The 16,677-nt window shown below is 38.6% G+C and overlaps 1 protein-coding gene across 8 annotated transcripts in view; it reads right to left on the bottom strand.

Annotated features, from left to right (window-relative positions):
• Positions 1–3,448: 3,448 nt before the first annotated feature.
• LOC135220642 (protein pygopus-like) overlaps positions 3,449–16,677 on the bottom strand; it is a 131,648-nt gene continuing 118,419 nt past the window's right edge. For 6 of the 8 annotated variants that reach the window (XM_064257962.1, XM_064257963.1, XM_064257966.1 and 3 more), the window contains one exon: positions 3,449–9,046. In XM_064257962.1, coding sequence (XP_064114032.1) covers positions 8,926–9,046 — 121 coding nt within the window. In that variant the 3' untranslated portion in view covers positions 3,449–8,925. Of the gene's footprint in view, positions 9,047–9,861; positions 9,954–16,677 lie in introns of all 8 variants that reach the window. The other 2 variants (XR_010315740.1, XM_064257965.1) reach the window with 2 other exon arrangements.

Raw genomic sequence — 16,677 nt, 5'->3', positions numbered from 1 at the left:
TAGATGAGCTATACCACTTGTTGGGCCGCCACCACTGGACCCAAGGAAAAGTATCCAAGGATCAATGGGCAACGTCTTTTAAATAAAAGGAAGTGAAAGTTGTTTGGCGTTTCCAAACATCAGCTTTCAGAATTCTCTCTTCAGACATATTCTTCTTGAATGCCAAAGAAGCACTCAAGCCTCTGATATCATGAGCCCTAGCCCTCTCCTGGCTATCTGACCCGCTGTCTTCTGTCATGTAGGCATTCCTGATCGTTTCTCTTAGCCAGAACAATATTGTATTCCTGGACACTTACGTTTTGTTCCGTCCTGTAATTACGAACAACCTCCGGCACCCTGGCCTGAGGTGCCTTGTCCTTCTTAAGTACTCTCTTATTACCCTGGCGGGACACAGAAGCATATCTTCTTTGTCATTGTCTACGAAATCTTCCAGAGAAGGTATGGAAAAGGAGTCGAATCTACAGGAGATACTTAACAGTCTCCACCTGTGAAGTGACAGGGACTTCACCGACCGGTGGTACCTCTCCATGTGCGGCTGACATAGTAGGTTGTTCCATGGGGTAACTCTCTTGGCACGTCTATTGGGAGTTCCAAGAGGTCTGGAAACCATTCTGCCTTTGGCCATAAAGGAGCTACCAGAGTCATTCTGAGGTTCTGAGACCACATTACCCTGTTCAGAACCTGGCGGATTAGACAAAATGGAGGAAATGCGTAAACGTCCAGATTGTCCCATGGGTGGTGTAGCGCATCTTCTGCTACTGCCTCTACGTCTGGGACTACCAAACAATACATTTCCAACTTTTTGTTGTACCTGGTTGCGAATAGGTCTATGATTGGCCTTTCCCACAACATGAGCATCCTGTCCACTACCTGTTGCTGCAAGGACCACTCCATTCCCAGGATCTGATCCCTGCGGCTCAACTTGTCGGCCACTGTTTCTTTTCCCCGAAATATATCCGGCCCTGATGTCTACTAGGTTCTCTACAGCCCACTGAAGAAGTTGAACTGTCATCACATGTAACTGTCGAGAAACTAGACCTCCTTGTTTGTTTATGTAAGCTACTACCGTGGTGTTGTCTGACATCCATACCACTGATTGCCCCTTCACCTCCCTGAATTCCTGTATTGCTAGAAACGCTGCTTTTAACTCCAGCACGATTATATGGAGTTCTCTGTCCTCGCCACAACCTTCTAGTGACGCATCTGAGAACAGCAAGAGATCCGGGGATGGTTGCTGAAGGGGGACACCCACTGTCAGATTGTTGTCCTCCACCCACCACAGCAAGTCTTTCCTCACTTGTGCCAACAAGGGAATCTGCTCATACGGGTGATCTACTGTTGGTGACCAAAACTCCTTCATCCTCCATTGTAGAGATCGAAGGTGTAGCCTCCCTTGTGGTACTAGCTTCTCCAAGGAAGTTAGAACTCCCAGTACTACCTGCCACTGTTTTGCTGGCTGTGTTTGTTTTTCCAGAAAGGCATTCACCACTCGTTTGCATTTCTCTACTCTGGTCTGTTGGGAATACTTTGGCTTTTATTGTGTCTATAACCATTCCCCGATACAACAGCCGTTGACTTGGATCCAACTGCGACTCCTCCTGATTTATCACAATACCTAAGCTGTGACAAAACTGTAAAAGGGTCGCCCTGTCCCCGAGTAATTTCTCTCTGGACTTTGCTATCACCAGCCAATCGTCTAGATATCTTATTAGCCTGATCCCCTGCGCATGCACCCATGTCAACACGAGAGTGAACACACTTGTAAAAACTTGAGGAGACATTGTCAATCCGAAGCACAGAACTTTGAACTCGAAAACTTTCTCTGCAAGACTGAAGCGGAGAAATTTCCTGGAAGACTGATGGACTGGGATCTGAAAGTATGCGTCCTTCAAGTTGATTGTCAGCATAAAGTCCTTGATCCCGACTGCTTATAGAACCGTCTTTGGAGTTTCCATTTTGAATCTGGTTTTTCTTATAAAAGATTCAATGTTGACAGGTCTATTACTGTCCTCCAGTCCCCGTTGGCTTTGGATACAAGGAAAATCCAGCTGTAAAACCCCTTTGACAGAATGGATACTTGTTCCACAGCCCCTTTTTCCATTATCTTCTTTACTTCCTCTTGCAGAATAAAAGCCTTCTGAGGTTCTTGAGCATAAGTGAGGTGAGGTAATGGCTGTTCTGTCAGGGGTGGGGATACTTCGAACGGAATCAAATACCCGACCGAGAACATCCACCACCCACTGCTCGGCTCCCAGTTCCTGCCACACCTTCCAGTGATTTGCCAGGCAAACCCTCACTGGTGTGGCCGAGTGATGAGAGGCGCCCATCCTTTAGTCTTGAGCCTCTCCCTCTTCCCTTAATCCCCTTTCCTCTGTTATTTCTATTGTGAAAGGGCCGATGAGCTAACTCCTTTGGGGAAGAGGGTCTTGTTGCTCTATTTGGGATGTTATGCCTCACTGGCTTCTTTCGAGGTATTTGCTGCTGCCTTACCTCCATAGGGTTAGCTTGACTGTTAGACGTTTTTCTAACTGCCTGCTGTACCAATCTATCGTTAGTGTCCATCGTTCTTCTATCTATAGCCTTTTCCAGTATGGCCTCTGGCAACAGCAATTGCGACTCGTAAGATATTCCCCATTCCTCATTGATAGCTGGGAATCCAAATCAACAGTGCGGCTTAGTCTAGCCAAAGCTGAATCCCTCCTCATTAACAGGATATTTGCCCAAACATTGGCACTTAAATTTGTCAAGTACGCAATTGCTTTGGCACCCGATTGTAGTAATCTAATGAACATTGATTCATCCACTACTTTTCTCGTCACTTCTGAGGATGCAATCTTCGCCACTGCTGTTGACCAAAGATCCAGCAAAGAAGCAGTCTGAAAGACAGAAGCTGTTGCTTCTAACGTAGCAGCCTCTTGGCAAGTCATCAAAGGGCATTCCATTTTAACTTGATCTAAGGTTAATCCAGGCCTTAACCTTACCACATTTGGGTTTATTTTTCTAGATAGCAAAAGGAACCGTCAGTGTCATATAATATTTCCTATGTTTCATCATTGGAGGGGGGATAAACTTAAACGATCTATTTGATCTTAAGGAATTATCCTTTCGCGCAATCCGTGCGTTTACGTGTTGTAAAACGGACCCCGCATGACTTGAACAATGCAATTCATACGGCACCTTGCTATCCTTTTTCAACCCAAACACCATGTCAATCCCTGGAGGAAGCATACTGGCAGGTGTTTCCGTTCTCCTCGAAAGGTTATTTGAAAATTAAATGAAAAAGCGCTCCCATTAAATTCATCTAAAAAATATTGATAAGACCTGGTACTTCTTACAAATTTATTGCTTATCTCTGATCAACCATCTGACAACTACTGGTTGAAAACAAGTCATTATATTCCATATTTACATTTAAAAAACTCCAACAAAATTAGGCTAATAATACTACTTGTGTATGTCCCTGTAATCTTTATTTAAGTAATAATGTATAGCATAACAATTATAGTGCTAAGCTAACTATGGCTTCATGGTTACACGTCCCAATTCTGAATTTTATCAACATTCTAGCAATAATAAAACAGTAATAATCTAATCAGGTCAACAAAGGTGGATTCTTAATTCTCACAAAACTAGCCCGAAATATTTTTAGGCTATGCATAATAACCACAAGATTACTGTACAGTACTCTGAAAACTGGGACTTTGTCTCCTGTCATGACAGTTGAAAGAGCCATCTGTCAAGGCAGAGTTTGTACTTTGCATGAACACAGCCATATAAACTATCAAGTACTGAACGTTAGTTACTGAGATTTTATATATGATTTACCTAAGATATTTATTTTAAATATTACTGAACATTTCACCGAATTTGGTTTTGTCCTCAGAATTTATGCTTTAAAAAAGAAACTGTTTACAGTAAATTAAAATAATTTATTCTGGTATTTAAAATGTGATAAAACTTATTCCTTAATCACTAAGGGGGATTTCCAGCTTAAAGACTTTATTTCTGTCTGAACAGTTATCTTAAAACTTCATTAATGTCATAATGAAAATAGAAAAAATATCTAAAAAGGATGAACACTAAAACTAACTTTGAAAATTGATTACAGGACATTTTTTTTGTCTTTTCTGACTTACTGAATCATAAGAAAGAAAAGTTTTTAACAAGATTTGGGAGGTTGAATGCCACCCGAGTGGACGTTGTCATCACTACAAAGTAGTTAAAATCATAAAAAATACTCATTGCAGAACTCACATTTCAAAAGACTTATGAACAGTTCATCATGGAGTAGGCTGCAATTGAATAATTCAACAACAAATGTAACCAACTCATAATATGTGACTTACAAAATCCTTCAGGACTTTATTATCTAGTTTCATTATATAATAAAAAAAGAACACTAGTTAAAAATATTTAATAACAATCTGCACAAAAAAAGTCAAGAGTAAATTTCTAAAGAATTTGGTAAGAAAAACAATTTGTTCATCCATAAAATCCCAACTAAAATATCCATTACAGTACTCACAATACAAAAAAATATTTGTAATGCCCAGTAAACTCCAGTATGTAAATATTTAATTCACCTGTCTATTTAGGGGCTAGACTGCTTGTACAGCACTGTAAATACTTAGGTATTTGTGCATACATGTATGACAGAATATACAAAAACAAACATTACTCCCTGTTGGCACTAACTACAATTCACAGTATGATACACACAGAATTCTGCTGTGTTCCAATTCATGTTCATGACTGAGTTGCAAAAGTAAAAGTAAAAAAAAAAAAAAAAAAAAAAAACAACACCAGCTCTGCAACCAGGAGTGATGTCTCACTATTACAAGATACTTAGTAAATTACAGGAAACTTTTAGCCCTGATACTTATGATATAAAAATACAGTACAAGCTTAAATTGCATTCACACTGCCAATGTCAAAATCCTCATTACTTACAAGTGGTCAAAATTTCATGTTCCAAATTGTACAATATTTTTTAAGAGTTGAAAAATGTACGGATAAAACAAATCCTACTGATTTTTCAAAAGCAGGAAGCTCCTTAAAAACCTGACAGATGATTGATCAGCCCACATGAATGACTAAAAGAAACACAGAATGAGCAAGGAACTAAAGTTCAAGAGACACATCAGACACTTATCAAAAATATTTTTGACATTCCATGATACGTCTGTTTTTTTATGCCATGGCCACAAGTAAATAACATGCGTTTGCCAAAAGAATGCTTTTCTGAGATAATTCTCTAACTTTCACAAAACAAGTAAGCTTTAATAGATGATTATGTTTAAAATTTCCACAATTGCAACACAAATTCAGTCACCTGGATGTAAAGCCATTAAAATTTATGTGGGCTGTTGATGAGGAACAAATTAATAGTTTCAACTGGAAACAAGGCTTACAAACTACTTGCAGAATAAAATTTTTGACAGTGAATACAAGTAAACTCGACGCAAAGACAGAACAGAGAATAATAAAAAAAATAACTGCAAAAAATTCTGTAAATCCACAATGGCTTATTGGCAAAATTATTAACAATGACAATCAGAAGTTAAGGGAGGGTATAATACTTCTTCTAACCTATACATACTGGCGTATTTATACTTAAATATACATGCTTTTTATCTCTAATTATTTGTTACTTCTTTTCTGATTTCCCATTTTTCACATAGACATGTTATTACATAAAGTTTAATGCTTAACAAGTCTTGGTCTATGGCCTATTGGGCTAGTTCCATTATAATGATTACTAATTCGAATAACAATATTCATACCAGAGATGATAAGCAACATCTCCATCATCAAAAAAAGGCCATATTAAAATGTAAGAATTAATTACATCAGTGTATAAGTGACTCCTTAAAAAATGTAAATTCAGATATGGAAACTTATTATCATCTTTTCATTAGTTTAATTTCCTATAGTATAACTTCCAAAAAGTTTGGGACTGAATCATCCTGGATTTAACCATAACCTTTCATGTGTGTACCAAATTGTATGCCGTTCTTGAAAATGTCCTCAGACAGAAATAAATCTTGATTATGCACACGTCTAAGTTATGATACATGATTTAGATTACGTATAGTCCTATATTTTCAATAATGCATTAACTGATATGTGCTGTTGAAGTACTACATACTTCCCTAGAGAGGTGGTAATCCTTCCAACTTCATACATATTAATCCTCTAGTCAACACACAATCAGCTGTCAACCTATGGCAGAAGGTGCATAATCTTGTCATTACATACCTCTCACCTCTGCAATGCATTTTTACTCTCAAACCTCAGATGTAAATCTGACACTATGTCTGCATAGCTTTATTCATCTCTTGCAATAAAGAGAAACCTGATCACCTGCAGCAGCACCTACTCAATTTCCTCAGGCATCGCAATAGCTTTCATTTTCAAATCCTCAGTGAAACAGATGGCTACAGTGACCTATGAAGATCAAAAAAGGTTTTACTGCCATTGCCCTCAGCTGCTTATTATACTGCCGACAACATTCAGGGTTTATCTTTCTGCATGGCATGGTCTTGAAAGTTTATTTCTTTATCAATATCTGCAGTTTTCTTAGGATGACTTCTTTGCTGTTGATGTTAGGAAAGCCTTATTAGATCCAATTCACTGTGTTTCTACCCATAATAATCTATTGGTATGGTTGTCTTCAGACAAAAAAAAAAAAAAAGGAAGGCATAGGGAGATTCTCCTTTTACCATTTTCCTCTTCTTATCCTTGTGATACTTATCTTTCATCCAATCAATCTGGGATTAAGTCCCCCACTGACTATTCATAGAACACATTATTGCACTCCTTCTTTCCAGCTAACAATGAGTGGAATCACTTAGTCCCTATAACACACAGTATTGTCATTCTCTATGCAAAACGTAGAGCAAGAGGACTTCAAACTCTGCTCAAGAATGACAATCATATTCTTTTCAAGTCTTCTTAGCCAGGGCCTGATGAAGGATGAAGAAATCATCACCTAAAGACAGTATCATGTTCTATAAGACATGACCTGCCCACTGAATGGCACATTTCTTGGAATGTCAGTATGTAAGTTTAGGTCTTGATCCTTCTGACCACGACTGCAAATAGCTGTCACTCTACCATGTGCGTGACCTCCCACTGGACTGTCAATGCAAGTGAGTTCCACTTGCGTGACCTCCCACTGGACTGTCAATGCAAGTGAGTTCCACTTGACTAAGACCATTCATTCCTACCTCCTTGACTGTAATTTTAATAACCACCTTCTACAGTGTTGACCTGCAGAGTGGAATCCTCTGAAAATGAATATTTCCCCACAGGCACCTCCATACCATGATATTTCACAACCTGCTTCACAGACTAGGACCAGCTTTACCTGATTTATTGTAAAATATATCAAAATTCTATAACACTGAATTTTGGTGACCACAATTACTAAATTCTCACAACTGATATAAAAAATAGCACTAAAGACGAAGTTAAAGCAAAGTAGTTTAAAGGGCACTTTCACACACACATGGTTCAAAAGTAACCAAATTAATAAATGAAAATGTTTGGTATAGGGGAGATGGAGGTCTACACCTGGTGGAAAGTAGTTTCATACATGTTAATAAATGCTCCTTAGCTCCAAGCACTTTAAGCACTTACCCTAAGTTTGTCAGTTATAAACAAGGTGTTAAGCTCAAACAAGAATTTCAAGTTTGCATTTCATAATGACAAACATTAGTTATTATTTAGTTTGGTAACCATGCCACAAAAACAGAAGCAAAATAGACATGTCATAAAATCTAGTAACATGCTGTATAACAGCAAACAACAGACAACTTTTCACACCAGTCAATTTAGCTAATTCATGGGGTTGTGGTTTATAAACTGATATTCAAGGATACCTGACACTTCCCAGCAACCAAAGTTGAAAATAATACACATTTGTCTGCATTTCTCTGAGTTTACAAATTATACCTACTGTGGTTTGTTGCTAATTAGCTTTTAATTAAATAAACATACCAAAATTCTCCCCTAAGAAACTTTTGCATCAAAACAGGATTTCTTTTACCAAAAGTGTAAGAATGTTCATATTAGCTCACAAAAGCCTTTCACACTGTCATACTTGCTGTGCACAAAACACAACAGAACACCAGAAAAAGATCCTTATCATTCAAGCTTTCCAACCACAGCAGCCTAATACTCTGATAAAATAACGGTCACTTATTAAGCTATTTTTTACAATCGAAAAATCAAAATTTTCCTTTACAAACATATTTACACCTTAAAAAGTTGAGCTAAAATGTTTATAAGATAGAGTTCTTAATTTCTTGAGATACATTTCTATTGCACATTCACTTATCTACATTAAAATCAATAACCTAAGGTGCCATAACATCTTTCAAAACCTGTTTCCATTATTCATCGACTCACTCAAAAAAATACAAGAAATACACTAGTAAAAGTCAAAGTATTAATTACTAAATTATTTTGAACTTAACATGGCATATGCAAAAAGATCAGCAAAGATGAGCACATTAATACGGAAGACAATAACAGTAGTCTGAATTAACATGGTGATTTAGGAAGTTAGCTACATTAAAATATCCTTGAATTAATTTACAGTTCATGAATCAATAGCAAATAAAAAAATAAAAGCCATAATCTGAGTAGCCAATATCACCAGCATCACAACTACCTCCTTTCAAAAACGGAAAAACTGCATATAAGAATGGCTAAATTTTAAAATCACATACATTTACATTGCCTTCAGTATGTTGCACATGGAAAATAATCTATATATACTACAGATACAAGTGTATGAACACATATATATAGAGTATATATATTCATACACAGCACTGTATCCATACATATATACATTCAAAGAAAAAATAAGTAGGAAGTTCATCATAGCTGATCTTTTTACATATCCATTGCTCTCCCTCATGGTTTGAACTTCACAAGTGGGATATTTTTAGAATTGAGGCACTTGTCACACACCCACTCGGCGTAAACTTCCCCCGTCAGAAGATGATATGCACCCTCTGTTAATCCGGTACATACTCTGAAAAAATCATACACCACAGTTACTATATTGCTGTGAAAGTCAGAGCATGTAAACTAACATTTAGTTTCATAACACAAAAATGATCCATAAACATTTTTTCTTGAAAATGGGATGAAACTCGTCACTACAAAAAAAGTATGGGTGAAACTCATCATTGCAAAATTATTTAGGAGTAAAAAAAAAAAAAAAAAAAAAAACTTAATGTCAGACTTACACATTAGCATTTTGCAAAAGGTACATATAACTGAATTATATAAACTTTTTTCTATATTTGCAAACATGTAATCCTTTAACTGATAGTTATAGTAATTATTAGACTATCCGAACTGATAAACTGCCAATTATTGCTACTTAACAGTGTATTACAGGCATAAAAATGGTATTCTCTTTCAGCAAGGAGTCCCTATCAATCACTAATATGTTATACCCAAAATTTCTTAATCATATGAAATGTAATTGATGTATACATAGTAAGATTTATTAATAATACCTCATAATTTCTTATGTTTCGAAACTATTACAGGTAAAAGATTAATGCTAATATGATACTGCAGAAGTAAACACAGCTGAGTTTACATAATTTCAATACTATTACATATTATTATTATATATCATTAATAAATGGTTTACCCAGACTACATAAATCATCACTAAAATATCTACCCAGTTCCAGGGTTGTGTCACCAGTATGGTGTATACCAGTTAGAATCTCTGAAAAGCACGTACGTTGAGAATTTTACCCAAAGTATGGCTCAGTCAACCGACATTTTCATCTACTGTACTACAGTCAAACATGTCTTTAAAAAACTTACAATATACTGTATATGATCACATGGCCTAGGAATTAAACAAATCAACACCAACAGAATCAGGACACATCAGCGCCATGGCATCACACATCAAGCTGTCATCAGAACCTGCCACTTAACATTATGCTTTATCATTTTTTTCATTCTGAGTACTGGCTACATACGTATATGGAATTTTATGATTGTAAACAACTATTACTATTAATGACCTTTGCATATGCCAATCATGATAGCATGAAAACATATGATGACTGAATGTGGTTGGATGATGTTTTCATTACTGAAAAATTCTATACTTGACAAAATCAATTCATATGATGGCTGAATGCCATAACTTCCAATGAAAAGATGAACTGTTTATATCTACAGGGAACTCCACATGTTTTGAAGCTTTAAAAGCCTTTCTGTTAATTCTTCTTGGCTTTTTAAGTTTTTTAATCATTTAATAGGAGGAATTGGGGCATGATCTTAAATATTTTCCCTAATACAAGGGCTGTTCACTTTTGTTAAACTGGAATTTTGAAGGTACGTACTGACTTTATTATACATAGAGCAATTACCTAGAGTAAAAAAAAAAAAAAAAAAAAAAAAAAAAAAAAAAAAGTTTTATATATATATGCTTCACAAGAATTACATAGCTATAGTTTACACTCGAATCGCAGCTTAGATTAAAAATTTCGCAGGTAGCGGTTCAATTTAGACTGTGTAGGTGATCAGCCCATCACACTAAAGGAATATTGGAATGACCTAGCAGACAATCCTCATTCGTTTTACGCCTTATGGCCATCAGAGGGGAGGAGGGTGGGCTCCTAACCTGTAATTACTTAGTAAGTATATACGTATAATAACTTTGTTCTATTATAATAATGTCATTTTTATATAAGTAACTTACCAAGTAATTATATAGCTGAATCCCACATTGACAGGAGGTGGGATACATGGACATAGTATGCTAATCCAAAACATAAAGTCATGTAATGAATTTGAAACTGAAAAGTTGCTTGCATTGACGACAATGCTTGTCGCTCCTTATCACTCAAGAGAGCCTGCAGTATAAAACTGCAACTGGTTGTCGCTCAACTTAACCTGTAGTGGCGTGGCAGTAAAGTCAAGGGTCGCCTCTACTTAAGTGGGAGCTTTGTAGGGAAGAAGTACTCCGATGGCAACCAAAGTATCATTGGAAATTATGCGGCTAAGGAATTACCTCGCTAGAGGGTGAAGAGATACGTAATAGGAGAAAATCCTATGCTTCCTGCTGCCATGCCATGCCAGTCACTATCCTGCAGTACTGCAGACAGATTGGTACAATAAATATCACCTTGACTGGTTTTTGCACACTCCCTCCTTGAGTTGTCAGCTTACCCTAACAGATATATACAGTAGGGCCTCGATAATCGCGGGGGATAGGGCCCAGAACCCCCCATGATAAGTAAATACCCGTGCTATCCTGGTACCCCCCTCAAAAATTGCTAAAAACTGCTTACTTTAATAGTTAACCCACCCAAGACCACTATTCCAATGTTTATAACTGCCTACTTTAGTTCAAACACCAAATATGTCTTCAACTATCACCTTAAACTAAATTCAAGATAGTTTCAAAGTTATTTTACAACATCCTTAAAAATATATGTAGTATACGTACCACTGTACATATGTAGCCTACTAGCCTATGGATTACAGCTAGAAGCCTACATACGCATGTGCTATTACATACTCACACGGGCCTCTTTTTCTTTTAGAAGGAAAGAGAGGGAGAGAGGTAAGAGAAATATCAAAATTATGTAAATCATATGGGTAATCACCAATGTTCTATGTTGATAAAGATGGCGACGATTTTGCAGTGCAATCGGATGATTAATTAAGATGATGCTACCAGCAGCATGCAGCAAAACATCTCTTCCCTTCACAACAAATGTTGATATATTACACATAATGACCGAATCGGGGCTTTTGGATGCCACATAATTTACTCATTTTTATGGGTACAATTTAAAGAACATGGCGAACACGAGTTCAATAACAACATAAAACGTGGGCAGGCCAGTGCTTTGCTCCATAAAATGCTAAAAAATTCACATCATACACAACAATGCCACCCAGCCAATTTCAGCCGATTGCTCTCTTTTTCAATTCTAACATATTTCTGTAAGAATTACATTATATATAAACCAGTGACCTGGGGTCATGGCATTAGGAGGGTTCTACGTGACCAAAGCAGACCTTAGATTACGCTATGCACTGTCTGCAGTAGCCTGATCTAGCTCTAAGCTTTGTCAACATTTTTATGTTATGATAACTTTGCACAACAACTTCCATGGGAAGCGGTTGACCTGTTAACCTACGCCGGAAACTTGTAACTTCCGAGCCGGCGAACTACGTATGTGTTTTTATATGAATTGCTGAGATAGCTAATGTTCCGCTATCGACGCGATGCTTTAGAATGGCAGTTCCACGCCAACAGTCAAACATATCGGTCGTCCGACCGAGCTGCATCTCCTAGTATGGAGTTACAGAATAAAGTTGTTAACTTGTTCAACTAGCCTGTTTGAATCATCTCCTCTAGACAAGAAAGAACCTCTCTACTAAGATATCCAAGGGAGATGAGAGGAACCAAACATTACTTACGGATAACAGCCGTAAGGAAAAAACAAAAAGTCTATCGCCAAGCGATAAGACATTAGATTTCTACCATACACAGTGTAATTGTACATTACGTTACATGATTTCTAATAATTTCGAAAACTATTCTGTTCAATTCCTGAAAATGGTTTTGCAAGCTTTTGTTCTTTTTCTTACATGATATATCAAACATAGTAGAATAAAAGAAATATTCAACTTAACATTACAAAGTTTTGATGTCAAAATACGTATGCTAGATGTATTTGAAAACAAATGCAAGTTTTCCTGCCAGATGCTAGATTGAAAATTTTCTTATTAACTACCTCAAGAAAATGAAAGCTAGCACTAAAAATGCAAAATTGGTAACACTGGACTCAACAGATCAGTGTTTGTAGTACAAATGATAGTTATTGTATCATTAAAAATATCAAAATAAACAAAGTCGCAAAGCCGATTCTATTCATGTTTTTCCTAAACACGTAGCCTAAAAGGAAAATGTTATTTTGTTTGTTTCATCGCTGCCACAAACCCCTGACAATGCAGAGTACATATGATCATTCTAATCTATTATTTACTACCAGAATAACAATGATATTTTGTATTGAAAATGAATGTTACATATATTCCAAACATTATTACTACCATGACTAGTACTATTACAATTTAGAAAGATAATCTTGCTGTGAACGCTACCATAATTTGATTTTCATATACATACGTACATTTTGTCAGCTGGCTGGCTTCGCATAGATAAATGTTGATTTCATTGATATGAAATTATTCCACGAATAGCCTTTTTATTATGAAGATATGAATATAATACATAAGGTAAAAAATGATATTGTTATGATGCAATAAAGTTTGTTCATACTTACCTGGCAGATATATATATAGCTGTATTCTCCGAAGTCCGACAGAATTTCAAAAACTTATGACATACGCAGTGGTTAGTATCCATTCCCGCCGCTGGGAGGCGGGTATCAGGAACCACTCCCATTTTCTATTCAGATTTTCTATTACCACTGTCTCCTGAGGGGAGGTGGGTGGGCACTTTGATTATATATATCTGCCAGGTAAGTATGAACAAACTTTATTGTATCATAACAATATCATTTTGTTCATGAAGCTTACCTGTCAGATATACGTATATATAGCTGAATCCCACCTTTGGAGGTAGGGAGAGACAGAATAGGATTTTAGGAAAGATATAAATGCAGATGATTGACATCTTGGTTCCATACCTGTTAGCATAGCTGACTTCGTGATTACTGTTACCCAAGTTGGCTTTTGCTTTACTAGTCTCTTCAGCAAGGTAGTGACCTGTATAGCTGGTGAGTTCTAGATGATCTGTCCACGGGAGTGTGACCACAATGTGACTAGACCATATTGACCATACTATGAGGGCTAAGAAGTAAAATATATATCACCACCTGACCAACCTAGCCAAAGTTAAGGATGTTTAACTAAAGCTAAGAATTGAGAAGTCTGCCACAGACGCCGACCCAACAACTATAATTAACAGCTCTTCCTAACCATTTTCTACAGGATAGGATGAGTGGTATTTCTTGCCCCCAAGATTGTGTCAGCGGACAAGTATGGCCCTAGCGAGCAGCAGATCTCATATGTCGTCTTCACATCTCGCAGGTAGTGTGAAGCGAACAGAGTTGCTTCACTAAAACGCGGCACTCAGGATGTTACCGAGTGCCATGCTCTATTGAAATGCCTCCGAGGCCACGCCCTCACCTCGTGAGCATTCAGTTTAAAAGATTTCAAATCCTTGTCCAAACATGACGAATGAGCCTCTTTGTAAGAGCTCTTTAAAAAGAACACCAGGGCATTCTTTGACATGGGCAAGTCTGGTCTTTTTACAGAACACCGCAGAATGTTCGAAGGACCTCAACTTCCTTTAGTCTTATCTACATAAAACTTGAGAGCCCTGACAGGGCACAGGACTCTCTCTGGCTCTTGCCCAATAATTTGTGCCATCCCCTTGATATCCAAGTTTCTGGGCCAAGGGTTAGACGGGTTTTCATTCTTAACCAAGAACGAAGGGCTTAGAGAACACACCGCATTATGTCTCTAAAGCCAATATGTCTGCTGATGGCTTAAACCTCACTAACCCTCTTTGCCGTAGCTAGAGCGGGTTAGAAAGGATTAGCCTTTCTGGTTACAGTGCTTCAAGTTTGCAAAAAGGAGAGGTTCGAAAGGCTTCGACATCAGGAACTTCCAGACTAAGTCTAAGTTCCATGTCGGAAGCTACGATTTAGACAGTTTCGAGATTTCAAAAGACCTCAAAGATCGTGAAGGGCTTTGTTCAACAGATCCAAACCTCTGAGTCCAAAGACCGTCGACAACATACTTCTGAATCCTCTAATAGTCGAGACTGCCAGCTTATCTACATTCCTCAGACGGAAAGGGAAGATGGCAATCTAATTCACAGAGGTCGAGGTGGAGGAACAGCCATTCTTCCTGCACCATCTCCAGAAAACGGCCCACTCCGCTTGGTACACTGCAAGAAAGGAAGCTCTTCTAGCCTTGGCAATTGTACTTGCCACTGATTTGAAAAGCCTCCCGCTCTGGTCAACTTCTCGATAGTCTGAATGCAGTCAGACTCAGAGCGGAGAGGTTTTGTAGTACCTCTCGAAGTGGGGCTGTAAGAGAAGATCGACTTTCTCGGGAAGGGTCCTTGGAAAGTGCACTAGGAAGGACATGACCTCTGTGACCCAGTCGCTCGACGGCCAACATGGGGCGATCAGCGTCATCCTCGCTCCCTCTGACGCCGCAAATTCTCTTATTTCTTACTCCTAAGAGTTTGAATAGGGGAAAAGAAACTAAACATCCATCCCCGTCCAAACCCATAGGATGGCGTCTATTGTTACCGCTCCCGGATCGTGAAAAAAAAAAGGGGGAGCAGTCTAGAGGAAGCCTCTTCGTCTTCAACATTGCAAAGAGAACTATCAAAGGACGCCCCTTAAGTCTCCACAACTCTCGACATACTTCTAAGTGAAGTGGGTTTATTTTTCCGTCATAATCTCAAGAAATCCGCACTTTGGCAACGCTGCTTTACAGTGACAGCAGTCTACTTTCGCCATCTCGCACTATTCTGCCTGAGTTGCCAGCTATTCCATTCTACGAAGGGATATGTTTGATACCATCATCGAGCAGAAAGAAACTCTCAAGCAGGTACATTTAGGCGAAACAGATTTCGCTAAATACAGAAGCTGAGCTGGTGTTGTTGTAACAATACCTACAATAACTAAAAGGGAAACTGGAAACTCCTGGAGGGTTGCCGGGAGTACCGATTAAATGTAATTAGAATAAAAGTCCTCTCGGTCGCCATCCTTAGGGATAACTACGTATGCTATATAACTTGAACCATAACAATCGCTTAATAGCAATATGACGCGAATGTAAAATATGTAGCGTATTTTGGCCACTTGGACAGCTATCTCCCTACTACAGAAAAGCGTCATGCTGGGCGTCCTGATGGGCATCCACAAATGTGACGAGCGTCCAGAAAGCGTCATGCTGAGCGTCCTACCGAGCGTCCCACAAAGCGTCACAACCTGGCTCTTGACGAGCGCCAGAAAAGCGTCATGCTGAGCGTCCTACCGAGCTCCAGAACGACGTCACAAAGCTCACAACCCTGGCGTCTTGACGAGCGTCCAGAGAAGCGTCACGTTGAGCGTCCAGACGAGCGTCCAGCCAAGCGTCACACCTGTCAATGAGAGCTTATCCGCTTACCTGCCGGGCGTCAAGCTTAGCAGCTTGAACAACATCCTGTTTCGCAGTAGAGCAAACGTCACGTAACGTATACGGAGCGCCATGAGGAGAGGAGGGGGGAGCGTCTTGGGGAGCAGGAAAACAATCCTTGCTACGAGAGTAACGACGTTCCTTCCTCTCGACAGAGCGTCAAGCGTCCCGAAAGGCGTCCTAGCGAGAGGCTTGCTGAGCGTCTTGATGCATAGAATGCCGTGACTTGAAGAGAAGGAGACTGCCTGATTCTCTTTACAGACAGCCTCGAAACCTTCCTGCGGCGATGCAGTACTGCCTCTCTCTTGGCGAAAAACGAGGCTAACTGTTGCTGATCCTGTGAGAAGCGAAGGGACACCTTCTTCCTTCTCACAGTAACAATGTTAGGGCCTCTGGCGCTCAAAAGCGATCCCTCCGATGACGTCCTGTTTCTCTTCTGCAGTGGAA

Source organism: Macrobrachium nipponense, chromosome 2 (genome assembly GCF_015104395.2).
Source record: "Macrobrachium nipponense isolate FS-2020 chromosome 2, ASM1510439v2, whole genome shotgun sequence".
NCBI lineage: Eukaryota > Metazoa > Arthropoda > Malacostraca > Decapoda > Palaemonidae > Macrobrachium > Macrobrachium nipponense.
Note: the sequence above shows the minus strand (reverse complement) of the source record. Positions and strands in the feature narration are given on the sequence as shown.